Genomic DNA, 27,367 nt, shown 5'->3' with positions numbered 1-27,367 from the left:
CAAATATTTCCTGTTATTCCCTAAACATTCCCCAAATACTCTCCATTATTCCCCAAACATTTCCTATTATTCCCCAAATCACTTTTGTATTACTTTTCAAATATTTCCTGTTATTCCCTCAATAATTTGCTATTATTCCCCCAATATTCCCTAACTACTTGGTATTTTCCCCCCAATATCTGCTATTATTTCCCAGATATTCCCTAAGCTAATTCCCTATTATTCCCCCAGACATTGTCCAAATATTCCCCATTATTCCCCAAATATTCCTCAAACAACTCTTCTATTACTTTCCAAACATTCCCCCAATATTTGCCATTATTCTCCCGATAATTTGCTGTTATTCCCCAATTATTCCTTATTATTTCCCATCTATTTCCCAAACCATTTTGCTGTTTTTCCCCAAATATTTGCTATTATTCCCGAGCTATTCCCCCAACCATTTTCCTATTGTTTCCCAAAGATTTGCTATTTTTCCTAAAATATTTTCTATCATTCCCCAAACTATTTTGCTGGTTTTTCCCCAAATATTCCTCTGATATTTCCTGATATTCCCCAAGTACTGCCTGTTATTCCCCACACCGTTGCTCCTTTCCTTCCCTTTTCCTCCAGGTGGATCCAATGGACGGGGTGACACAGCCCCCCCCCGCACCCTCCGTGTCCCCATGTCCCTGTATCCCATTTTCCCATGTCCCCATGTCCCTGTATCCCATTTTCCCATGTCCCCATGTTCTGAATCCCATTTTCCCATATTCCCATGTCTCTGTACCACGTCCCCACATTCTGACATCCCCATGTCCCTGTATCCCATTTTCCCATATTCCCATGTCCCTGCACCCATGTCCCCACGTTCTGAAACCCATTTTCCCGTGTTCCTGTGTCCCTGCACCCCTGTCCCCGTGTTCTGACATCCTCATGTCCCTGTATCCCATTTTCCCATGTTCCCATGTCCCTGTATCCCATTTTCCCATGTTCCTGTACTCATGTCCCCACATTCTGACATCCCCATGTTCTGAATCCCATTTTCCCATATTCCCATGTCCCTGTACCCATGTCCCCATGTTCTGACATCCCCATGTCCCTGTATCCCATTTTCCCATGTCCCTGTGTCCCATTTTCCCATATTCCCATGTCCCTGTGTCCCTGTATCCCATTTTCCCATGTCCCTGTACCCATGTCCCCATGTTCTGAATCCCATTTTCCCATATTCCCGTGTCCCTGTACCCATGTCCCCACATTCTGACATCCCCACGTCCCTGTATCCCACCTTCCCACGCTCCCATGCCCCTGTGCCCGCCACGTCCCCACATCCCCCCCCATTCCCGTGTTCCCCATGCCCTTTTCCCACACTCCCAGGTTCCCACCTTGCGGGCGAGGTGTTTGAAGTCCTCGGTGGTGGTGATCCTGCCCACCTTGCAGTCGGGTTTGCGGTAGGGGTTCAGGCACTGCACGATGAACTGGGACATCTGCGGAGACACCCCGGGATCAGCTCCCCAATCCCACCATCCCGGCCCCATCCCGGTGCCCCGGGAACACCCACCTCCTTCCGGAACACCTCCTTGCTCTTCTTGGCCAGCTCGCTGGACGTGTCGGCTTCCGCCGTCTTGGGCTTCTTGGAAGACTGGGAAGGGGGAATGGAGGGATGTCAGCGCTTCCCTGGCCCTCTTCCCACCTCGGGAACTGCCCATCCCACCCCACAGCCCAGTGGGCAGTGGGTGCTTCCCAGCCCATTCCCAGTGAGCTTCCCCATCCAATACCAGCACACTCTCCAGTCCATTCCCTGCACACTTCCCAGCCCATTCCCAGTGACTTTCCCAGCCTGATGAGGCTCTCCAGCCCAATCCAGGGACTTTCCAGCCTGATCCCAGTGAGCTTCCCAGTCCAGTGCTGGTCTCTTCCCAGTCTGATCCTGGCAGTCCCAGTGAGCTTCCCAGCCTAATCCCAGTGTGCCCCGAACCCATTCCCAATATCCTTCCCAGGTCAGGCCCAGTGCTCTCCCCAACCCATTCCCGATCCCTTTCCCAGCCCAGTCCCGGCACCTCCCAGCCCAGTGCCAGCACATTTCCCAGCCTGATCCAGGCACGTTTCCCAGCCCACTCCTGGTGAGCTTCCCAGCCCAATCCTGGCAGCTCCACACCCCAAACCAGGCAGCTCCCAGCCCATTCCTGCTGAGCTTCCCATCCCTGTGCCAGCACCCTCCTCACCCCAGTCCAGGCACAATTCCCAGCCCGATCCCAGCACAACCCCAGCCCAGTCCCAGCATTTCCCACCCCTGATCCTGGCACTCCCCAGCTTGGTCCTGACACATTTTCCAGCCCAATCCTGGCACAATTCCCAGTCACACTCCTGGGCTGGGAGCACAGCCCTCAGGACCACTCCTTGCTCTTGTTTTCCTCAGAAAAAAACCCTGGAAAAAGAGCATGAGCAGGTCCTGGTAGAGCTGGGCTGATCCACAGTGGGAGCGAGTCCTGCAGTGGGGGGGGTTTCCTTCAGGAATTCCCTGCAAGGGCTGGGACCCTCCACAAGCATTCACAGGGATTATCTTTAGCTGCAGCCAGGATAAAGTGGATTTTCTAGGAATTCCTGGCTGCTTCCCTGCGTGCTGATCCCTGATTTAATTTGCTGCCTGTACTAACAGAGCAGGACCGGCTCTGGCTGCATCCCGGAGCTCATCCCTTGTGCTCCACACCCACCTCCCACACACGCCCGTCCCAGGCCCTGCGACATCCTCGGAGTCCAAGGAAGGGAAAAGCAGTGTCTCTCCACCAGCACCGTTTTCTGGGAGAGCTTTGGGAACTGCAGGTCACCACGACTTGGATTTGAAGGATGGCAAGAGCAAAAGCACTTTGGGATAAGCTGGGGGAGGTTTCCCTTCTCCCTCTGCTCTTTGATGATGTTCCGACGGCTCTTTTAATTGAAAAAATCCCCATTTTTTTAAAAAGTATTTAACGCTGAAAAAAGCAGGAGCCATCCCATTCCTTTCAATCCCTAAAAACGTGCCTGGCTGGAGGGCAGAGCTGCAAAATCCCGGGAGCAAAGGGACTGTGGGATGTAAATCAACCTTTCCGGGGCCGTTTTATGGCCGAGGGACATCAAAGCTCTGCAGTCCCTGCCCGGGGCTCTGCTGCCACTTCAAAGGGCCGGGAATGGGGAGCAGATGGATCCCGGATGGATCCCGGAGCGGCTCCGGCACGGCGGCGACACCAAACCCTGCAATGCTCCACCAGCAAACCCTTCTCCACCCCCACATCCTTCTGCATCACCAGAACCTCCTTTATCCCCAAATCCTCCTCCTCCAGCAAACCCATCTCCACCCCCAAATCCTCCTCCACTAAACCCTTCTCCATCACCAATCCCTTCTCCACCCCCACATCCTTCTCCATCACCAGAACCTCCTTCCTCCCCAAATCCTTCTCCACCAAACTGTTCTCCACTCCCAAATCCTCCTCCACTAAACCCTTCTCCATCACCAATCCCTTCTCCACCCCCAAATCCTTCTCCACCAGCAAACCCTTCTCCAGCCCCAAACCCTTCTCCATCACCAGAACCTTCTCCACCACCAAATCCCTCTCTCCCATCAACTGTTCACCACCAATCCCTTCTCCACCAAACCCTTCTCCCCCAACAAATCCTTCTCCACCCCCAAATCCTTCTCCATCCTCAAACCCTTCTCCCTTAAACCCTTCCATCCCCAAACCCTTTTTTCCACCCCCAAATCCTTCTCCACCATGAAACCCTTCTCAACCCCCAAATCCTTCTCCATGACCAAACTCTTCTCCACCCCCAATCCCTTCTCCATTAAACCCTTCTCCATCACCAGAACCTTCATCCCCCAATCCTTCACTATCCCCTTCTCCAGCTCCAAATCCTTCCCCACCCCCAAATTCTTTTCCATCCCCAAATCTTTCTCTATCATTAAATCCTTCTCCATCACCAATCTCTTCTCCACCTTTAAATCCTTCTCCATCCCCTTCTCCACCCCCAAATCCTTCTCCTCCCCCAAAACCTTCTCCACCCTCTAAACCTTTCTCCACCTTCTCCATGTGGGATGGGGGGAAAAATCTCTGCCAAAATTTGCAGGGAAAGATAAGGAGGGGAAATAGAAACTCCCTTTCCAAGCTCCTCCTCGTGCAAAGGCACCAAGTTCTCCTTAGGGAATTTCTCCTCATTTTAGGCTAAAATTCACCTTCATTTTAATATTAAAACCCCCTTAACAAGGGCTTTCTCTGCTGCCCCTCCAAAGCATCCCCATAATCCAAAGCTGTGCTGCCCACCAGGAAAACTAACCCAGGAAAAGCCCCCAGAATGGTGGTGTCCCTATTTATCAGCCTCTGGAGGAGACGGGGATGGAAAAGCCGCAAAGATGCTCTCGGGGGAAAACTAGGAATGGGATCAAGAAGCCAAATGTGGGGAATTCTGGAGGAGCCTGACTGGGATTGTCTCCTCTGGCAACTGGGATCTGCTCCACTGACACCGACCTTCCCATGGAGAACCAACCAGCAGGGACACAAACACACCCTGCCACAAATCCAGGCTAAAAGGATGGAAAACCTTCGGCATCCAGCCCGCTGTCAGTGCCAGCATTCCCGAGCGCTCCGCCGGGCCACTCCCTCACAAAACCCCTTTTCCAAGGGGAAAAACGGGATTTAAAACGTGCTTTAAAGGGAAATGGCGCTGGGGGCTTCCCACACCTCTTGTGCCTTTCCATCAAAATCATCCCCCATGGAAAGGGAACACCAGGAATAGCAGCAGCAGCTGTTGGCTGGAGCCACGATGCCGGTGGGTTTAATCCCTCTTGGAAAAGGTGTGGGGTGGGGAGGAGGCCAAAAAAAATCCAAGGAATGTGGTGGGAGGCGGGAGCTATGACCATGGGAATTCAATGCCAGGAAAAACCCGACCTTCTGGCTCTCCTGACCCAGAAGAAAACGATTTAAAGGTCTGGAAGGAGTAGGAATCACCTCACCAGGAGGTCACCTTTAGGAATGAGGGACTGATGGATTTAGGGAATTCCTGCACCTAAAAATTGGGATTTGGGGGCTTGAGTGAGCAGCAAAACCTGGAAGGAGCAGCCAACTCATGTCTGTCCCAAAGTGAAGCCCTTGGATCGTCACCCCAGTCCTCAGCTCCTTTTTATCCCAATTTATGGACAAAAGCCACTATTTATGGGATAAAAGCCACCATTCATGGGACAGAAGCCACATTTATGGAAGCACCTTTCCTCGCTCCCAGGAAGCACCGAGACCCTCAAAATTCCACAGGGAAACGACTCCCAGGCTGGGAAGCAGCAGCACAGCTCTGTTCCCTTGCTCAGAAGAGCCCGACCTTCTCCTCAACACCTTGTTCTCACCACAGGGACGTTCCCAAATATCTCCAGGCTGCTCCACACCACCAAGCTCCAGCTCATCCCTCCATAGGGATGAGTTTTCCAGCTATTCCAGCTTAATAAAACCTCAGCTAGAGCCTAAAATTAACATTCCCCTGAGAAATCCCAATATCCTTCTACAATATTTGCAACCCAAAGAAGCACGAGATCCCAGATCCGCAGGGAATGGCACAGGGAACGTGTGACACTGATCCAGGGGGAAAAAAAAAAACCTTGGAAAGGCTCTTCTGGAAGCAACAACCCCTTGGCTGAGCAGCAAATTCCAGGTCTGAGCTCATTTTCTAATTAACTTTTTTACAGGGAGACAAATATTTGCCAGTAATTTCCTTGGAGTGAACTGGCCAGGAAGCACTCGGAGGCATTCCGGGAATGGGATTAACCCTTGGGATCCTGGCAGCACATGGAAAGGCGACAGCAGCCCAGTGGGATGTTCCTGAGTGTCCTAGGATGGGATTTTCCTGAAGGAAAATCCCTCCCAGCTGTGGGAGCACCAGAGCAGCGAGAGAATTATTCCTTTCTTTCCATGGATCTCTGTTTTTCAGGGAATCAGAAAGGTATCAAAAGGGCTTCTAAGTTACATCCTTAGTTTGTCCTACTTCAACATTATTCCCACTCATTCCCCCTTTTTTTTGGGGATCATAAGGTCAGCTCCCCACAGGGGGTTGGAATCCAGGGAAGAACATCCCACAGGGAATTGCACCAGAAGAGCCGAGCACTGAGAGCATTAGGACAGATCTGAGGTCACTCCTGTCCCTGTCACCTCCCAAATCCCTATGGACTCCCCATCCTGAGCTCCATCCCAGGGCAGTGTCTCCTCACCTTCATGGGGTTCTCGTCGTACGTGGGGGTCCCCAGGTCCATCTCGGCCTCGTGCTCCAGGCCGGCGTCGTCCCCGGGGCTGTCCCACGTCGGAGGATCCCACTGGGTTTGTCTGGAGGGAGAAGGACACACAGAGACCATTGTCACCCCCTGAAAGTACCTGGGACCTGCTCCTCGATTGTCCCGTCCCGTGGGACACCCGGACTCCACCACCTGCCGGAGATCTCGGCCCTGTCTTGCTCTTCATGAGGAGTCTGAAGGTTTCCAAGTTGGAGAAGGTTAAAACCCAGCAGGAAGAACTTAAAAAAAGGGAATTCGCGCTGTTTCCTATCACTGGTGACACTGTGGGATCAAGGGATGTTCATCCCCGGGATGAAATTCATGGCATGGAAAGGTGGGAACATCCCAACGGAGACCCCGGGGAAGGTACGGCCACGGGAGCAGCCAAGCTCCGTCGGGTCTCCTCATCTCATCCCAAGACTTCCAAACCATGGACAAATCACTAATTCCTGCTGGAGTGATTGTTATTCCGAGTGTCTGAAGGCCTCCTGCTCTGCTGTGGGTGTGTCAGAGATCCGGAATGGAGGTGGAAAAGATTCATGGATGCAGAGAAATGTGTGGCAACAAGAACCGGCATCAGAACACTCCAGACACGGAAGAAAATATTCCAGTTTATCCCTTTAGAGAGGTGGATCTCCATACACTCCTCAAATGGATTTGGAGATGTAAAAAATCCTTTTAAAAATCTGAAGTTCCTTATAATTTTACATAAGTTCACCAGGATTGATCCAACGCCTTGGTAATTTCCCAAACTAATCCCAAAAGTGTGGGGAAAACACTGGGAAAGTTGTATTTCCTGGTCCATGGGTGGGGGTTGGGCTCTTCTCCCAAAAAACAAGCGACAGGACAAGAGGGAACGGCCTCAAGCTGTGCCAGAGGTGGTTTAGATTGGATACTGGGAAAAACTCCTCATGGAAAGGGTTGTCCCAGGGCACTGGTGGCATCCACATCCCAGGAGGGATTTAACATCCATGTGGATGTGGAATTTGGGGATGTATGTGGGTGATCCCCACACTCACCTGGTGACCACGTGGTAGTAGTAGATCTTCCCCTCGGGATCTCGGGCCGTTTTCCAGTTGGGAGGGAGGACGATGGTCTTGGGCTTGGGAGGAGAAGGTGGAGGCAGGTCCAGGAGGTTGTTGGTCACCACAAGCTCTGGCTGGAAACAGGAACAGGACAGAAGGGAGGAAGAGAAGGATGTGAGGGGTCATGAGAGAGGTCAGAGGGGTCCTGAGGGCTCTTTGTCCCACGGGAAAACAGCTGGGATGCAGCAGTGCTCACCTGCTGGATGGGCTGGGGCTGCCCGGCCGCCACGATGGTGGTCACGGCTGGGGGGGGCTGGACAATGACTCCCTGGGGATGAGCCGTGTAGATCTGCTGGCCCTGGATGTACTGGAGACCTGGCTGGGCATAACTCTGCAACGGAGCACAGGGAATCACACTCAGCTGCTTCTCCCAAAAAAAACCCCTTCGCTGGAGGACACAGAGCAGCTCCACCATCCCAGGTGGCTCCAAGCCCCGTCCAACCTGGCCGTGGACACTTCCAGGGATCCAGGGGCAGCCACAGCTTCTCTGGGAAATCTGTTCCAGTCCCTGTCCACCCTCACAGCCAAGAATTCCTTCCCAATATTATCCTTATAATTTGCTTTAGGCTGGTAGCTCCAGACCTGCTCCCAAAAGCCAACGGAAGCCGAGCTCACACCTCCACGTTTTCCTGCTTTACTCAGTGGCAGTGGAAGCTCTTCCCAAAACACAGCCCTTCAACGGCCAAAAAACCAATATCACTTTTATAAACAGGGTATAAAATATAAAACATTTCTGGAAGCTGCAAATTCCTGCCTGGCCCCAACAACTATGGAATCATCATCCCTGGAGGTGCCAAATATCCCCCTGGAGATGTTCAATATCTCCCACTCCTGAAGTGTCCAATATCCCCCATCCCCGGAATTGTTCAATATCCCTCATCCCTGGAATTGTTCAATATCCCCCATCCTTGGAAGTGTCCAATATCCCCCATTCCTGGAATTGTTTGACACCCCCCACCCCTGGAAGTGTCCAATATCCCCTGTCCCTGGAGGTGTCCAATACCCCTCATCCCTGGAATTGTTCAATACCCCCCATCTCTGGAATTTTTCAATATCCCCCATCCCTGGAGGTGTCCAAGGTCAGGTTGGACAGGGTTCCCTCCTGGAGCAAGCTGGGACAGTGGGAGGTGTCCCTGCCCATCACAGGGGGTGGGATTGGATGATCCTTAAGGTCCTTCCAACCCAAACCACTCCACGATTCCACGATTCTCTAATTTACGGCGTTTGTAGACAGAAAACACGCCAAAATGTGCTTTTCTCCTATTTTTGGGTGGGAAGCTCCCTGAGAAGAGCTGAGCAGATGCTCCCACATTACGAGAAGCTGCAAAGAGCGAGTCAGCTCCGTGTTTTCCCCGGGTTCCGTGTCCCCCAGGGCGTTTACCTGGACGATGGGCGGGGTGGTCTGCGAGTAGGGCGAGGTGACGCCGTAGACGGTCTGGCAGGTCTGGCCCTGGTAGTAGATGGCGGGCTGGGACTGGGCGGGGGAGTAGGGCTGCTGCACGGCCACGGCCTGCTGGCCCGACTCCCACACGGGGCCGTAGCCCTGGCCCTGCACGGCCCCCGGCGCCGCCACCGGCAGCACGGCCACGTTGGGCTCGGGGTGCACCACGGCCTCGCCCGGCGCCACGTACTGCGGCGGCGGCACCTCCACGGCGGCGGCGGCGGCGGCGGCCACGTGCTGCACCACCGGCACCGGCTGCGCCGCCGCGCCCAGGGACGGCTCCACCGCGTGCCCCACCAGAGTCTGGGAGTGCTCGTATCCCGCCGGAGAGCACATGGAGTCCATGGAGGGCGTGGGCAGCAGCACCTTGCCGGCGTTGGGGTTGCTGGGGTCCACGTAGGCCTGCATGGGGTAGCCGGGGGGGTACCCCAGGAAGCTGTGGTGGGGGGTCCCGTAGCCCATGGAGTCGTAGGGGAGCGGGGACGCCATTCCCAGGTTTTGGAGCTGCTGCTGCTGTTTCTGGGCCTCCCGCTGGGCCACCTCCTGCTCGAAGAGCTTCCGGCGCTCCTCCGTGGAGAGCTTGTTGCGGTCCTTGGGACGCACCTTCTTCTTGGAGGACGCCGGCGTGTCATACCTGGGAGAGAAGGGAGAGGGAAAGGGCTTGGGAGACCTCGGGAAGCTGCGGGTCCGAGGCTCCAGCAGAAAAAGGACCAGGAAAAACCACCAGGAAAACCTGGAATGCCCAAGAGCAGCAGCAGCAATTCTTAAAAACATTCCTTTTTTTCCAGCTGTTTGACCAACTGTGGGAACTCAGGAGAAACACCCACTGGTCCTGCTCATCCATGAGGAAGGAGCCAGGGCCCAGGATGTGATTCCAATGGACTGAGCAACTCCAGTCTGGGGCTGCTGGAGAGGCAAAGATGTCATAGGAATTGTCTGGAGGAGCTGCTAGGCAGCACTGGGAGAGGGAGGGAACACCTCCAGAGCCAAGAGAGCCCAAGGAAAGGGCAGAAGCAGAAGACTCTCTGGCATTTTTTCCCAAACCAGGGCCAACAAGGAGCTTGGAAGAGGCTCCCAAACAGAAGGAGCAGCTCAAACTATGGCATCTCCACTCCCAAATTCCAGCATTGGGGCAGCATCCCATCCTTCCTACCTGAGGAACTCCCACTTTCCAGTGCCTAAAGGGGCTCCAGGAGAGCTGGAGAGGGACTGGGGACAAGGGATGGAGGGACAGGACAAGGGGGAATGGCTTCCCACTGCCAGAGGGCAGGGTTAGATGGGATATTGGGAAGGAATTCTTCCCACTTGGCAGCTGCAGACAGGACAAAGAACAAGGGAATCACAAGCAGCACATTCCTGTTTGGAGTTCTGCTCATTCCCAGACCACTTCAGCTTCAATAATTAACAGTGTGGATGGATTTTTTTAATTCTTTCAGAGTTTTCATCCCAAAACACGGAGCAGCTGGAGGGATTTTTCCAAGGAATTAAAGAAGTGGGGGAAAAAAAAAAAGTCGAAGGACTTTGATCAAAGCTCAGCCGAGGAAAGTTTCAGATCAAAGGTGGCGATTCTGAGACGTTCCAAGTGCGGCAAAAAAAGGGATTACAGGGAAAAATGCTCAGCAGCCTTAATATGACGGATTCTGCAAAGCATCCGGGATGTTCTCCACATATCCTGTGATCCATTTCCATATCAAAAGCACATTGCTACCAACAGATCCACTTAAGCTGCTTCCTGGCATTCCCAGGATCCGCTAATCTGAACCTCATTGACGTGAAGGGTTTGATTTCCATAATTAAAGTCTTTCCTGGCACCGCCTGGAATGTTTAGAGGAGGAGCAGCCGAGGAGAAAACCGAGGGTTTAATGTTCCTCTCTCCACCTCCTGTGTTATTTTTCCTCATTAAATCCTTGGGATAACAAAGTGGGATGGTCAGAGTGGGGAGAACATTCCCAGAGAAGGATGTTGGTCCTTCACTGCTCAGGGACACACACAAGGAAGAGCCAGAACAGGCAACTCCTCCCCCCAAAACCCACTTGTTCTGTTAAAACAACCCAAAAAATCCATTATTTATTTACTCCCCAGTGTGTTTCCACCCTGCCAATGCCTCATTCCAGGGGTACAGATTTCCCTCTTTGTTTTCTATCCAGATGTTTCCAACTCTCCCAGCACAGCTCCACGTGAGGAGCAAAGTTCCCTGGTCTGGCTGACTCGGCACCGATTGTTCCCTAATTACTGAGTGCCTTTGGATCCCATTGAACAGGGACAGCAGAAAACTGAACTTCTTTAAAGGAAATTCCACGGGATTTTTCCTGCCTGGAACAAGATCTCAAATCTCTCTGACCTGCAAGACATGGAATGTTTTGCTTCTCCTAATCACAAGTCGCCTTCTCAGCCATGGAGTGGTGCCACCATTCCCAAGGGAAGGAGACACAGCACCAGCCTGGTGGGATCACACCTGCCAGGACTGTTGTCCTCACAGGAATATTTTGGGAATAATCCCTCGCTCAAGGAAGTTTTTGGTGTTAGAATTCCTGCCTGGCCTGGGCATTGCTCCCTCCTGTACAGGCAGGGCTTGTTCCAAGCTCAGAATACTGGGAAGAGGTGGAGGAGGAGAAGGGAATGGGTTTCAAAGGGCTCAGAAGACCTCTTAGCATTAAGAGAGCTACACCCTGGAATTCCTGGATTCCCCATCCCTGGAAAGGTTCATAGCCAGGTTGGATGAGGAGGTTTGGAGCCACCTGGGGCAGTGGAAGGTGTCCCTGCCCACGGCACAGGGTGGCACTGGGAGATCTGTAAGATCCCTTCCAACCCAACCCATGCCATGATCCCTGATTTCCGTGCAAGAGCTGGCACAGCTTCCCTGGTCACCCAGCCCTCATTCCCAAACCATGCCTGGAGATGAAGGTGGAGGTTATCCCAGAGGGAAAGGCCACCAAACCCCGAGGAACCGCCCAACTCCGGTCAGGGAACGAATCGCACACGGGATTCCTCCAGGAGAAAATTCCCTTCCCCGGCCCTGGGTGACTTCAAAGATCACCAGGATCATTTTTCTAGGAGATTTCACCCGGGAATAGGACAGATCCCTGCCAGCCCACTCACCTGTCCTCCGGCCTCTTCGTGCCGCGCTCGTAGCCCGAGGGCGGAGGGGACAGCGAGTCCCTGCGTCTCTTCCTCTCCTTGCTCTGGCTCTGCCACTCGGGATCCCGCTCCCGGCTCAGGGCGGGGTTCTTGGGAGTAGGGGTCTGATCCCGGAGCCCGGCTGGATCCCTCCCACGGTCAGCTGTTGGGAAAAAACAGGGAGAAAGAGGGAATTTTTGTAGTTCTGAATATTAGCAGCTCCCCTCTCCTGAGGAAGAGGCCTTAGGTTGTGCCGGCGGAGGTTTAGGTTGGATACTGGGGACAATTCCCTCCTGGAAAGGGCTGTTCAGCCCTGGCACAGGCTGGAGTCCCCACCCCTGGCAGGATTTAGAAGCCCTGTGGATGTGGCACTTGGGGACACGGTTTGGGGTGGCCTTGGCCATGCTGGGGAATGTTGGATTTGATGGTCCTGGAGGGCTTTTTCAACCCCAGTGATTCCACGATTCTGGCTGTCCCACATCCCCCTCAGGGCTCCACATCCCACCGCCCCCTGCCCCAGATGATTCCGAGGAGCAGGAATGCTGAGTTATGAAGGCAGAGCATCCCTGGACACCCCAGCCTGGGAAAATGAAGTGGTTTGAGGGGAGCAGAGCGATGGGAAGAGGGGAGGACGTACCACTGCTCTCCTTCTCCGCCTGGCTCTTCTTCGGGATGCGATACACCTCCTGTGGGAAAGCCACAAGCAGGGTCAGGCTCCAGCTACTCCCAAAAGCAACCCAAATATCTACAGAGCTACAGAAATCATCACATAAACCACGAACTCATGAGAAACCATCAAAAAAAAGTGTCTCTGGAAGGAAAGTTCTCATTTTAGGCAAATTAGCCAGGTGCTTTCTATATATTTCCTCTTTTTCTCTGTGTTTCCTCTGCTCAGTGCCTGATGTTTGATGGATTCAGGTGGAATTTTGGAACAAGAGCTCCATGAGGAGCTGCAGGACCCACACTGGTCACATCCCACCACGGGATACAAACCCCTGGACTTGCAGCTCTGCTGGAACAGCAAAGAAATGATTTTTCCAACTAAAAAAGCTCCCGTTCAGGTACAAGATTGTGCTTTTCTGCCTCTTATTTGCCAGCCCTGGTGTTCCCACAGAGACTTGGGCCCTGAGCTGGACACTGTCCCCAAACCACATCGTGGTGACATGAGGGTCTTTCACCAGCTCCTCTTGTGGTACTCCATGATCCCTCTGGGACCATTCCAATGGAGATATTCCATGCCTCTGGTTCATCAGCTTGGAGAGAGACACGGTGCTGGTGGTTTTGTCATCTGTTCACCCTTCTCCCATGGAGCATCCCTGGGCTTCTCCCAGTTCCCTCCTTGCTGGGACAGGGTCCACCACGATTCCATGATGTTCCCCATATCCAGTGTGTCCCATGGGAGGAAAACTCCCAGCTCTGAGTAACCCCTTGGACCAAGCTCCTGCTGGAGCTGCTGAGATCAGACACCAACACCCACCACTCTTCCCACAGCAGCAAATTCCACACCCTCTGCTCATCCAGCTCCAGCGTCCTCAACATGGGAAGGACGTGGAGCTGCTGGAGAGAGTCCAGAGGAGGCCCTGGAGCTGCTGCCAGGGCTGGAGCCCCTCTGCTCTGGAGCCAGGCTGGGAGAGCTGGGGGGGTTCCCCTGGAGAAGAGAAGGCTCCAGGGAGACCTGAGAGCCCCTTGCAGGGCCTGAAGGGGCTCCAGGAGAGCTGGAGAGGGACTGGGGACAAGGGATGGAGGGACAGGACACAGGGAATGGCTTCCCACTGCCAGAGGGCAGGGATAGATGGATATTGGGAAGGAATTCCTGACTATGAGGGTGGGGAGGATGGGAATAGATTTCCCAGAGAAGCTGTGGCTGCCCCTGGATCCCTGGAAGTGTCCAAGGCCAGGTTGGACAGGGCTTGGAGCACTCTGGGCTGGTGGAAGGTGTCCCTGCCCATGGCAGGGGGTGGCACTGGATGATCCTTAAGGTCTTTTCCAACTCAAACCATTCTGGGATTCTAAAAAAGCGAAGAAGAGTCAGGAATGAGGATTAAAACCTCCCTAAGGTCCAGGTTTAACATCCTCATTAAACCCCACTGGATTACACAGGAACGACTATTCCAGTGTCATTTTAACCAACTGTGTCTCCCTAGAACCAAGAAATGAGTTTTATCAGCACCTTTCCATGCTCAGCTGGATTTTTCATTGGAATATTCTGGCACTCACAGTGTAAATCCCATTTTCTTAGTGATCCTCATGATCCCTCATTCTGTATCCTGAGTTTTCACAGCATTAGTGACTCTCCAAGGACTGGGAGCTTGGACTAAAAAGCTCATTTTTGTTCAATTCCAGCTTTTACCAAACCCTTGCTCTGTTCCTTTCCTGAAGGAATACAGCAATTCCCAAGAATTCCCAGTTATTTGAGGCAGAACATGATGAACCAGCAGGGAAAAGGAATTCAACCCAAACAAATCAACCCCAAACAATCCGAGGGAGAAAATGTGGAGGATCCCTGAGGGAGCAGCAGCTGCATCCCGAAAAACCACCATTAAATCCTAAAAGAGAAGCTCAGTGTTCTAAAAATAAGGTGTTTTGTGTGGTGTCCTGAGATTCCAGCTTTGCCAGGGAAGGATTTAGGGATCTTGCCTAAAATATCCTTTAATTTGGGGCATGGATGAGGCAGAAGAGGGGAAAAATTATGGAATAAACTGTTCCTGGGGGGTGAAATCTGCTCCTAGTTGGGTGTTTAAAGCTTTACCTCAACTTGACTCCCAGATTTTATATAATATCCTGGGTTTTTTTAAATTCCTTGATTTTTTGGGAATTAATTACCTGAGGTCTCCACTGGGCTCATCAACAACGTGTCCACCCCCAGCACTGGATTTAATGACACCCCAGCCTTGAGATTCCCACTTTTTCAGGGAAAAATCCACCTCCCCAAGGGCTAAGAAATTCCATTTTCCTCGAGTGAAATAAAAGAAAGGATAAAAAAAACCCATTGCAGTTTGTTCATGAGGCAAAACCACTTCAAAAGTGCTGCTGAATGTTAAAAAAAAAAGGGATTTTGGCCAAGATTTTTGTTTCATAAAAAGGATTTTTTGCTTTTCTGTGGAGCCTCAAAAGCCCCACGTGAGGTTTGAAGCATCTCCAAAGATGAAAGGCTTTAAAATGGTGTAAAAAAAGCTTTTTTTTGGTTGTTCTTATTTATTTGCACGTTTGCCATGGATTAAAGGACCCCGAATGCAGGGGTGTTTTTTAATGAAATGCAGAGAAATGAGGGAGCAGCTCCGTGTTTGGGGTGGGAAGAGATGCAGGAGGAGCCTACAATTATATATTTATTAATTATATGTTAAATTATATATAAAATTATACACAAAATTGTGGAATCATGGAATGGTTTGAGTTGGAAAGAACCTTAAAGCTCATCCAGCTCCACCCCCTGCCATGGGCAGGGACACCTTCCACTAGCCCAGGTTGCTCCAAGCCCCATCCAGCCACAATATATCTATTTATTCTTATTTTTCCATATAATTCCAGAGCTCTGGATGCCAGGGATTATTTCCCCTCCTGTGGGAAGGAGGTGACCACAGGGGCAGGTTCTGAAGCCCCAAAATCCTCCCCCAGCAAAGGGGTTTCTCTATTTTTTTCTCTCTGTCCCATATCACCCCCCTCAAAAAAGTCACTCCCAGAGCAGCACATCCATGAAAACCTCCCTGGGGCTTCCCAAGTGCTGTTCCCAGGAGGAAAGGGGTGATGAGGAGCCACCAACCGTGAGATGATGGAGGACAACGGAACGGAGGGAAGAGAAACTGCACCAGCCTTCCCAGCTCCTAAAAAGGATTTGTCCCAATAAATAGCAGGATGGGGAATGGGAAACTACTGGGAAAAGGGTCAGTGGGAATAGGAGGAGGATAAGGACCACCTGAGTAAGTGGAATTGGGAATCATGGAACTGCCGCTCCTGCCACGCGTCGCTTTAGGTTCACCAGGACATTGGGGGAACCCATTCCAGGATCCATCCCAACAAACTGGCCAGTCCCAACCAAGGTCCAGGAAGCCCAAAATCCAAGAGAATTACGAGCAGGGAGTGAGCTCTGTCCTGTTGGGGAGCAATTCCAGCTTCACCCAACGGCTCCAGAGCCTCCAGTGTCCGTCTGGGAAGACGGAGCAGCAGAGGCTTTGAACCAGCAATAAACACGGGAATATGTCAGGATTGCTCCATGAAAACCAGATGCTGGTCAAGCCAGGCCGGGGAAACTCCCAAGAAAAGCCTGTTTTATTTTTGGAAACGGAAGCTGCTGGCTCGGAGCTGCCCAGCTCCTAAATCAATCCTAACGGGCTCCAAATGGCTCCCGAGATTCCAGCACGGCTTTGAAGGGACTGCACGGAAAATGAGAGGCAGAAAGCAAAGTGACACGAGTCTGGCAGGAACAAAAGGAGGAGGGAAGCGGGATTTGGGCTCTCCAGCTGCAGGGACAAACCACCCTCGGGTTGGGAAAGGGAAAAGAGCGGTAGGATGGACTCAAGACTCAACGGATGCAGCGGAAGGAAAGGAAGTTGTGCCTCCATGGAACCTTCTCCACAAATCTGTCCCTCAGCTGCCAGTTTTCCCTGACTTAATGGCTGGAGTTAATGATCCTAGAGATCTTTTCCAATCTTAAGGATTCCATGATTCCATCCCATGATTCTATGAACTTCTGCTGACTTTTGAAGGAACATCACCTGACCGAATCCATCCCCTTCCAGGTTGGATCCTCTTCCTTCCCTTCCTCCCTCCTCCTCCTCTCCTCTCTTTCCTCTGCAGCTCCAGCAGAATCCCAAGGGATGGAGGAGAGCAAGAGGAAGGACTTAATGCCACGAGATCCCTGCTTGGAGGCCAAAGAACCCCACCACAAACAACGGCCTGGCCGCTCCCCAGTCCCATTGTTTTCCCAAACTATTTCTTGCTCTAAGTCACAACGAACTGTAAGATTCCCAATTAAAACACGGGATGTGCGTGCCGGAGACAAAGCCAGGAACTGCAGGATGGCTTCACTGGGAAGAGGACGGGCAAGAGGAGCTTCACAGGACTGTCCTACCAAGAGAAGTCAGGATGTGACTTGGGAAGATCATCTCGGGGGAAGATGGATCTTGGCTGGCCTGGACCACCCAAACCCTGCTGTCCATTTCCAGACTGAAACAACCTCCAGGGGAGGTTTAGGTTGGATATTGGGAAGATTCCTTCATGGAAGAAGGCTGTCTTCTGCCCTGGTACAGGCTGGAATCCCCATCCCTGGAGGGATTTCAAAGCCCTGTGGATGTGGCACTTGAGGACACGGGTCAGTGGTGGCCTTGGCAGTGCTGGGGGACGGTTGGACTTGATGGTCCAAGAGGGCTTTTCCAGCCTTAACAATTCCTTGATCCCACGATTCTTAAGCCCTCAGATGGGTGTTTCCATGGCACAGAGAAAGCCCACCCTGGCCAGAGTCGGGGTGACAACTCGGCCTCAACCTCCAAGTCACTGCGAAACACGAGGCCAAAGTGTCCAACTGAGACTTTCTGCACCCAAGGGTGGCTCTTCCACAAGATTTTTCCTAAAATCAAGACCTTCTCCACCTCCTAAGGACAGGGGCTGTGGATCCTCTGATCCACAACTCCTCCCTGCCCCTTCCCAGCAGGTGAGGGGCCTCCTCTGCCCCCTCAGGGGTGGGAGAAGATTCCCAAAGCTCTGTCCCACCTGAGGCAGAGCCCAAATGTGTCCTACTGTCCCTCAACCTCAACTGCTCAAACCTCAGCCCTCAAAAGGACGTTGAGAGAACCTCCCCAGGCTCAGCCCTACAGCTTGTTCTGGTGATTCCAAGAGGGTGGAGCACCAGGTCTGGTGGCCACGTGTCACCTCCACCATGGATGTGTCCGCACGGATCGGCCCCTGGAGCCTTACCTGAGCGCAATCCTCCGGCTGGAGCGGGCTAAGGGACCTGGAAGAACCACGTTGAACCACCACCTGTGCCCTCACCGGGTTGTGCCCCACTGGGAGTGAGTTTTGAGCCTGGGAGAAGCCGTGCGGCGCTTCCCTGGACAGCGGGAACGGCGCCCACGAGCCCGGGCTGGAAACTCATCCCGCCGGGAATGTCAGTGTGTGTCGTGCCGGGTGTGTGGGAACGGCCAACACTCCTCGCTACGGAGTGCTGGAGCCCTGGAAGGACTTACAAGTCCTGTGTGTAGAGGTAGAGAAAAAAAGAGCTCACTTAATCCTTTCATGCCAGGAGTCGGGATTTTCCCGGAGCGACGTCCATTGCCGGCAATGGACGCACCAAAATAACGTCGGCATCCCCGAGTTAACCACCTCTGTCCTCCTGGCACCTATCACACTGCCATGCATCAGCCAGCTTCCCAACCATCTTCCCGGTTCTTCACGCTATGGCCTCTCCCTTCTTCCACACGGAGTTGAGGAAAGGAGACACATGGGGAGCTCCAGGCTGCCCTGAGAAGCTGGATGGAAACGGTGGAAATTACAAGGGGATCATCAGCAAGACTGGAGAGGACGTTTCAGACCCTCCCACCCCGCCCCAGCCAACGGCAGATGTTCCACCACTCCAGGAAAACCAGCTTTTAAAAAGCTTGGATGTGCTGGAAAAGGCACCTGGGGGTGAGTTATCCATCCCCGTTCCATCTAAAGTGCTTCCAGCCTGGGCTTGTCTTTTAGACATTGGCACCTGGGTCTCATCAGGTGAGTGTTGGACAGAAGCAGTTAACTCTTAAGAGCCACGAAAAAATTCCAGGACACAATAAATTCCCAGCTCACAGATTCCCTACGAGTGTTTTACAGGAGAGAAACGAGTTGTCACAACCCCAGGTCAGGATTCTGTGGGTTTTTTTGGGATGGATTTGCTGGGATTACAGAAGCTCATGAGATCCAACCCCATCCCTACAACACTGCAATGACCCGAATTAATTAAACACACAGAGAGGATGGGAATCCACATTTAAAACTGGGAATGTGTCAGGATTCCACAGCCCAATCCTGGCCTCCAGCAAAGCTCTGCAGACACCAAGGCTGAGCTTCCCCAAGCTCGAGAGAAAACCCAAATCTTGGGGTTTAACCATCAGGTTCAACTTGGTTTCAAACCAACATTTTGAAGGAATTTTGTGATACTTCCCACATTTTGTTAGTGGTTTTCAGCAGTTTTTCCGTGCTGGTTCCAAACACTGAGTCTGGATACCCAAAACAAGTCTGAGTGGGCCTGACTTAACTCTAAAACAGGTTGGACTTGTTGACCTTGGAGGTCTTTTCCAACCGCAACAACTCCCTTGGCAACGGATGGAAAAGGACTTTTTTCCAGTTCCTCCATAAATTCAACCTGACAGCGTCGCTTTGATGAGAAAACCACATCAATATCAAGAGCCTACAAATTAAAATCTGGGAAATGATCCACTTGGGAAAAAAGGGCGGGGGGGGAAGAACCAAAGCACAACCCAACTTCTCTAGAGAAACATATTTGAGTTGTCTCCCTTCTTCCCCCACTGACATTCAGGGCCCAACTGATGGCTCTCAAAATGTTCAAGAGTCTCTGATTCTTCTGGAAAATTCAGATTTAAGGTAAAATTTCCCTTAAGTCTCCCCCATTTATAAATCCTGATGTTTGTAGCTCCCAAGCAGAGGTCCAGGAGCTCAGAGCTCCTGAGGCCTCCTCCGTCTGCGCTGCACAATTAACGCCCGTTATTTTAATTAACCTCTTTGAATCAATGCTCATTATCAAACTCGAGGGGTAAATGGACTCTTTAGCTCTGTGATGCCTCATTTGACGCTTTAAACTCCTGCCAATAATTAAAGTTGGGCTGATGGTTGATTAAGAGAAGGGCAGGAGACCCTCCAAGGCCTGTCCCGAGCCCACCCGATGACGGAAGCGCGGCAGCACCTTGGATTCCTGCTGGATCCTCAGCAACCACTGTTTTTATGCTCATTAAAGAGGTTCCCACCCCTCATGCTCTTGGATATAAGGAATTTAAGATAATATATGGAATATAATCCTAGAGAAGCAGCAGATGAGTAGAGAGTTTCCAAAGGTCTGAAGAAACCCAGGAAATGAGGGAAGCTTTGAGTGGCGACTTGGATCCATAGAGCCATGGAATGGTTTGGGATGGAAAGGAACTTAAGGATCATCCAGTGCCACCCCCTTGCCATGGGCAGGGACACCTTCCACTAGCCCAGGTTGCTCCAACCTGGCCTTGGACACTTCCAGGGATGGGGCAGCCATAGTTTCTCTGGGAAATCCATTCCAGTCCCTCCCCGCCCTCACAGCCAAGAATTCCTTTCCCATATCCCACCTTAACTAAATCCCTCATCTTTTAATTTAAAACCGTTACTGGAACCTCACCCTAAAAGCTGTTTGCTGAAGATCAAGTGGCCAAGTTGGCCACCTCCAGGACAGGGACACGATTCCAGAGGAGCCACCAAGCCCTTCTCTTAAGAACTTTCTGCTCAAGGAAGACTTTGATGGGAATGAAACTGCTCAGGTCTCAAATAACACCCCAAATCCGGGCGTTTCCCTGATCCAAACACCAACTGCAAACCCCCAGCACGGCCTTCAAGGGAACACAACGTGGCCAAGAGACCCACTTCTGGAGGTTCCAGAATGCAGATGGAAAGCAGATGTTAAAGAGGACAAGAAATGCTGAGAATGTTCAGATCATGGAACTCAGAGAATCCTGGAATGGTTCAAAGATTGGGGGGGACCTTAAGGATCATCTTGTTCTACCCCCTGCCATGGGCAGGGACACCTTCCACTAGCCCTGGTTGCTCTAACCTGGCCTTGGACACTTCCAGGGATCGGGCATTTGGGAGGAGCCTTGAACACTTCCAGGGTTGGAATTTAGGAGTAGACAGTCCATCAATTTTTTTCGACATTGAGGGATTTGCCCACTTCCACCCAAAATGCTCATGGCGCTATCTCCAGCCTCTTTTCCCAATGGGATGAGAAGGGAATCTCAATCCCTCAGAGCTGCCCTTTCCCTGAACAGCCTAACAAACAACAGGATAACCATCTCTGTGTTCCCAAACCAAACTATCTCCTGATTCCAACACCTGGAATTCTACTGCAAGTCACACACTGAGCAACCAGAGGATCTACATAGAAAGCACTTTTTGTGTAGAAAAGGCAATTTCAGTTGTCAAACAATTACCAAAAGACATAAAATTCACCCCATTTGCACCAAACCACCACAACTCCACGTTTTTCTCAGGAAGTTGGAGCCGGAGGTGCCTCTTACCTTGAGCTCCTTCCAGCTGTCGAGCAGCCTGGTGGCCAAGTCGCTCACATCCACGATTTTATCCGTTTGCTCCTGGCTCCTCTCGCTCTCCACGTCGGACACGCCCTCCTCCTCATCCTGGGACGGCGTCTCCATGGCCATGGGTTCCTCCAGCTTCGCCCCGTTGCTCTCCTTGGCCTCGGCTTCAGGCTCGGCCTCCAGCTCCACAGGCTGGGCTTTGCTGCTCTCCACGGGCGCATCCGCGGCGGCTTTGATCTCCTGCTGCTGCTGCTGCTGCTGCTGCTCCTCCGGCGCCTCCACGGGCGTTCCCTCCAGCTGGTCCAGGTCTTCCTTGCCCTCCTTGCCTTCCAGCTCGCTGGTGGTGTCCGAGATGGCACTGTCCATGCTGTTCTCGCTGATGATCTTCAGCCTGCGGAACACCAGCTTCTTGGGGGTGTCGGCGTCGCCCTCGGAGCTCTGCTTGGCGCCGATGTCGGGGGTGTTGAGGGGGGTGTGGGCGCGGGACGTGTTCTCGCTGGAGTAGCCGTCGCCCTCGCTGAGCTGCGGCACCGCCGTCTTGGTCTGAGCCCAGCGCTGGATGATGGGCAGCACCTTGCTCTCCTCCAGCATGTTCTTGGTAGGGATGGGCAGCAGCTCCAGGGTCTTCATGATCTAACGGCAAAGGCAAGCGGGACCTTGTTAAAACCGTTGGGATTTAAAGCTCTGTCCAACCTGGAGTTATTTCCTTTTCTCAAGAACTGACCGAAATTATCACAGAACCCCAGCATGGTTTGGGTTGGATGGATCTTAGGGTTCATCTCATTCCAACCCCTAGATGGAACCTTCCACTAGCCCAGGTTGCTCCAAGACCTGTCCAGCCTGGCCTTGGACACTTCCAGGGATGGGGCAGCCACAGTTCCTCTGGGGAATTAATTCCAGTCTCTCACCACCCTCACAGGGAAGAATTTGGTGCCGAAATCTAAATACCCAATCTAATCTAACCAGTGATGGTCATAGGCCATAGGTAGGGGATTTCAGAAGAATTTCTCCCTGGAAAGGGTGGTCAGGCCTTGGCAGGGGCTGCCCAGGGAGGTTTGCAGTGCCCAGCCCTGAAGGTGTCCCAGGAAGGCCTGGTCGTGGCACTCAGTGCTCTGGGCTGGGGGACACAGTGGGGATGGGGCACAGGGGGGATCTGTGACCTTGGAGGGCTTTTCCAACCTTCCAGGGATGGGGCAGCCACAGCTTCTCTAGGCAACAACGACCTGGATTTTAAAAGAATACATCCAACCCACAAAACCCCCCCACAGCTGAACACCGTGACCTCGGAGCAAGTTTCAACATGTCTGAAGTTGGGGTGGGTCCCACCTATCCCAAAAAAAGAAATCACAGCAGTCACAGACTCAGAATGGTTTGGGCTGGAAGAAGGGACCTTAAAGCTCATCCAGTCCCACCCCCTGCATGGGCATGGACACTTTCCACTACCCTGGATTGCTCCAAGCCCCGTCCAAACTGCCCAGAACCTTCTGGCAGAATCATCTTTAAGAAAGGAACTTGCAGGTGTTTCTTGCCATACAATCTCAAATTTCTTATGGAAAACAGAAACATTCCAGTTCCACTTCAGACCATCAATACCTCAAATTGCCTGTGCTTTGGCACAGGGATATAAAGGAAATAAAGCACAGGGAATAAACAGCAACAGTCTTTAAGTTTGGCTTATGAAATCCAAGTCAGGAATCTAAGAAAACCACAGGAGCAAATTCCTTCCATTAATTAAGGATCTGCCTCAGGGCAGAAGTTCCAGGGCTGGAGTTCTGAGGTACCTGAGTCTGTTTCCATGAACACTTGGCACAAATTTGCATTTCAAAAAACAAAAGGAAAAGAAAATCCTGGTGATTCTGAGCTGCTAAAAACCTTCAGGGAAAGGGCTGTCCAGGCCCAGCTGGAGTCCCCATTCCTGGAGGGATTTAACAGCCCTGTGGATGTGGCACTCGGGGGACATGGGTCAGTGGTGGCCTTGGCAGTGCCGGGGGAGGGTTGGACTCGATCTTAAAGGCCTTTTCCCACCTCAGTGGTTCTATGAAAGCTCCAAATCCCATGGAATTACCGACCTCCAGCTGCAGCTTCAGGTTGTTGGCGGTGCTGCCTCTGCCATCGCCCAGCTCCGTCATCCAGATCCAGAGCAGGGACAGGCCGTGGCACTCCAGGAACGACTTCAGGCAGGACTGGGAGTGCGTGTTCTGGAGGAGCCAAAGTTAGAGAGAGGCCATGGGAATGCCCAGAGACTCCCAGGAAAAAAAACCCTTCGATTTCCATGGGATAACACGGCAAACTGCTCCACGGGGAGTATGGAACCCAGTGCAGAGCCAGAACTCGGCACCTGGGCAGGTCCAGCCTAATTTAAGTGGCCAAAACTGCTGGATTTGGAGCAGGAACACAACAGCAGGAGCATTATAACCATCACTGGTGGACTGGGGAATAAAACTTCAGGATAACAGAGTGTGGAGCCACTTGGACGAGCTTGGGATGCTGGAACAAGGGCGGGACCCTCCTCCCACCTTCCCCCTGCTCCTCTGAGGATGTGGCTTTAACAGGACACAGATCCCTCCCCTTCCCAGGGCTGCTCCTCCAGGAAGGCCTTCAGGCAGGAGTGGGAGCGCATGTTCTGGAGGAGCCAAGGTTAGAGAGAGTCCATGGGAATGCTCAGAGACTCCCAGGGAAAAATCCCTTCCATGGGATAACACGGCAAACTGCTCCACAGGGAGTATGGAACCCAGTGCAGGGCCAGAACTCGGCACCCGGGCAGGTCCAGCCTAATTTAAGTGGCCAAAACTGCTGGATTTGGAGCAGGAAGACAACAGCAGGACCATCATAACCATTATCTGGGGAATAAACTTAAGGATAATGGAGTGTGGAGCTGCTCGGCCGAGCTTGGGATGCCGGAACAAGGGCGGGACCCTCCTCCCACATTCCCCCTCCCCCTCTGAGGATGTGGCTTTAACAGGACACGGATCCCTCCCTTCCCAGGGCTGCTCCTCACCTGGATGAGCTTGAGGCAGGTGAGTTTCTGCTCCAGGGTTTCGATCCGGACCATGAGCCGGGACAAGCTGAGCACCTGGTTTTTGTCGGACAGACCTTCCCCGTTCTCCAGCAGCGCCTCCAGCTCCCCGTCCACCTGCCCCAGGCAAAGGAAAACACCCCTCAGGCCTCGTCCCACCCCAGGGGATGGAATTCCTGACTCCAGATTCCACCTTCCCTAGGCAGTGGCACTTTTTAGCTCTATAAATCCAACGCTGCCCGGAGGAAATTCCAGGTGGTTGCACCAAAACGCTCCCAAAAATGTGTTTATCTTTTTAGGCAGGAAAACAAACGTGCACTGAGAAATTATCCTTAATCACAGATCAAATTTACTTTTTATAACCTTTGTGAACTGCATAAATTATTCTTTACAAATTATCCTTAATTGCAGATCCAATTTACTTCTTTATAACCTTTAGGAATTGTATCAATTCTTTATAAACTACCTTTAATTGCAGATCAAATTTACTTCTTTATAACCTCTATTAATTGTACAGATTCTTTATAAACCTATATTAATTTACAGATAAACTATAAATGACTTATGATCTTCAGAATCAGAGGAAAACTCCTTTCCATGTGGACAACCTTCATTATTTAGCCCCTAATCAGTGTTTTAAAACACCTTATATTTATATAACAATGCATAACAATATTTATTTAATTCTATATTTATCTTATATTACATTTATATGTTATATTTATATATATTATGTTATAGTTATGTATTTATAAATGTAAAATATACTACTACTAATAATAATAGTAATAGTAATAATAATAATAAATTTAAATTTATAAATTATTTCTTGGCTTCCCTCACTCCCTGATCCAGTAAACATAAACCTGCCTTTTTTAAACAGAGCTTCTCCCAAAAAAACCTGGGAATAAATCTTATCTATAGGAATAGGGGTTTATATCTTCAAGGAGAAAATAATTACAACTTGGGGGAATTAAAAAAGAGCCTCTGCAGGTTCTTTCAGGAGTCTTCACCCAAAAAAACCTCCTTTTCAGTGCTTTGCTCTGGATTCTCCACAGTTTTTCCACATTATGGGAACCCATCCCTGCAATTCCATGCGTTGCCTTTAAGCCAAAGGAATTGGGAGACTCAAATTCCCCCTGGAAACGGGAAAACTCCGTGTCCTCCCAGCTGCCAAATTTCAGGGAATGTCCTGAATCTTGAGGCCAAGATTGTTCATCTTTCACCGACGGTTAAAAAATCGTGGAAAACAAACCAAATTTTTAAAGCCACGTGGAATTTAGTGGATTTTAGTTATGGATGAGCAGGTACTGGACCTGTGGCAGCCCCTCTTGGGTGGAGCTTTGGGATAAATAACAGGGTGAAAGAAAATATGGATTTAACTAAAGATCCAAGAAAAGACCCAAGTATTGAGGGGCCTCGTGAAACAAAATCCATAAAGTTGGAAAAGACCTCCAAGAGCATCAAGTCCAACCTTTGATGACACATCCATGGAAAAGCCTGACCCCTGAGGTCCTCAGGAGTCCTGTTTCCCAGGGAACAGGCGACAGGACGAGAGGCAACAGCCTCAAGCTGCACCAGGGGAGGTTTAAGTTGGATATCGGGAAAATTCCTTCATGGAAAGGGTTGTCCAGTGGTGGCGTCGCCGCCATTCCTGGTGGGATTGAACAGCTCTGTGGACGTGGCACTTGGGGACACGGTTTAGGAATGGCCTTGCCAGTGCTGGGTTTGGTGATCCCGGAGGGTTTTCCCGAGCCCCAGGATTCCTGGGAGCACCAGACTCACCGAGTCCTTTTTCCGGGAGCGTTCCTTCTTCATCTTGCCTCCGGCCGCTCGGATGCTCACCCTGTTCTCCCCTCCCAGGTACCCCCGGCAGTTGGAGGAGCCACAGAAACATTTCTGAGCCTCTTTGCTGGGGGAGGGGACACAAAACTCAGTTTAATCCCAGCTCAATTCCACCCCCAGCCAGTTTTCCACCCGGTTTTCAGAGCATCCTCAGGAGAAATGGGAATGTCCCTGCATGGAAAAACCTTTCAGGGTACTGGATATTCAAATCCAGCCTTTATTCCTTACAGAACTCCCATGATCCCGTGTTGTTTCAGCTGGAAAACAAAGCCTAGGGCACTTCCAGGCCAAGATCCAAGAACCAGAAAGGAAAAGGTGGAGCTGGTGGGTCTGAAAGCTTCCTATCCCACATGAAAATCAATATATTCCTTCTCCTAAGGAATATATAATCAGGATTATATATCCACTAGGAAAGGCTTGCATTTTACAGCGTTTTATAGCTCATTTCTCATATTTTATAGCTCAAAACTATATAAAACAGAGAATAAAGAATGAGCTGAGGATTCACGGAAACAGCAAAATTCACATGGAATTTTTTTTTTTACATGGATGTACAGTCATGGAGAATAAATATAATAATTATAAATAAAATAAAATTAATTAGATAAATCGATATATAAATTTATATCTTTATATATTAATATATTATATGTAAATTAATATAATAATTATAATTGTAAATCTAATAAATTCTATTATCTTCAGGACATTTTCCCCAAACGTCTGTAACTCCTACTTGTAATACCACCCATTTCAAACTATATTCCACAATTCCTTGGGAGAATGTGCAGAATCCACTGGAGGAACAGCACAAGAAGAAAGAACCAGGAAAGCTCAACTCCAGGATCTTCCAGGAGGGAGGAATCATTTTAAAATGCAACTAAAAATTCCTTTCTGATTCTCCTGCTTCCAGGAAGAGCCTGAAGAAGGATCCAGAGGGAAAAGGAAGGGTGATCCTTAAGTTCTACTCCACCATACAGCTGGAAAAACAGCAAGGTAGGAATTGTAGGCTCGGGTTTAGCCAAGGGATCCAAATCCCAGGCCGGGAAAAGGGGATGTGTTACCTGGGAGGCTTTTACAGCTCCTCAGGGATTTCAAAGTCATAAAACAGGGATGGGAGGGGGAAAAGAGGAATTATTAGGGAATATTGCGAAGTCTGGAGCTTCGCTGATTAATAATTGGCCAGGGGAAGAAGCAGGGAAGGGAATTCTCCGGGAGATCCCCCGGAGCAGGGACGCACCCGTATCTCTGGAACTGGTAATCGAAGGTCAGCTCCGAGCCCGACGGCACCAGCTTGGTGGTGAAAAATCCAACCCGGAGCTGCCCATTCACAGTCCACTGTGG

The 27,367-nt window shown here is 51.2% G+C and overlaps 1 protein-coding gene across 2 annotated transcripts in view; it reads right to left on the bottom strand.

Moving 5' to 3' along the window:
• SETD2 (SET domain containing 2) overlaps positions 1-27,367 on the bottom strand; it is a 50,279-nt gene that overhangs the window by 1,668 nt on the left and 21,244 nt on the right. Inside the window, exons 8-20 of one of the 2 annotated variants that reach the window (XM_017836848.1) lie at positions 27,264-27,361; positions 25,964-26,090; positions 24,161-24,295; positions 23,232-23,360; positions 21,145-21,795; positions 12,543-12,591; positions 11,888-12,071; positions 8,729-9,422; positions 7,544-7,678; positions 7,282-7,421; positions 6,203-6,314; positions 1,541-1,621; positions 1,365-1,466 (exon numbers count right to left, since the gene is read on the bottom strand). In XM_017836848.1, coding sequence (XP_017692337.1) covers positions 1,365-1,466; positions 1,541-1,621; positions 6,203-6,314; positions 7,282-7,421; positions 7,544-7,678; positions 8,729-9,422; positions 11,888-12,071; positions 12,543-12,591; positions 21,145-21,795; positions 23,232-23,360; positions 24,161-24,295; positions 25,964-26,090; positions 27,264-27,361 — 2,637 coding nt within the window. The remainder of the gene's footprint in view (positions 1-1,364; positions 1,467-1,540; positions 1,622-6,202; positions 6,315-7,281; positions 7,422-7,543; positions 7,679-8,728; positions 9,423-11,887; positions 12,072-12,542; positions 12,592-21,144; positions 21,796-23,231; positions 23,361-24,160; positions 24,296-25,963; positions 26,091-27,263; positions 27,362-27,367) is intronic. The other variant, XM_017836849.1, reaches the window with a different exon arrangement.

This window comes from Lepidothrix coronata, unplaced genomic scaffold (assembly GCF_001604755.1).
Source record: "Lepidothrix coronata isolate B3197 unplaced genomic scaffold, Lepidothrix_coronata-1.0 Scaffold285, whole genome shotgun sequence".
Taxonomy (NCBI): Eukaryota; Metazoa; Chordata; class Aves; order Passeriformes; family Pipridae; genus Lepidothrix; species Lepidothrix coronata.
The sequence above is the reverse complement of the archived record's forward strand: the minus strand, read 5'-3'. Positions and strand labels throughout refer to the sequence as shown.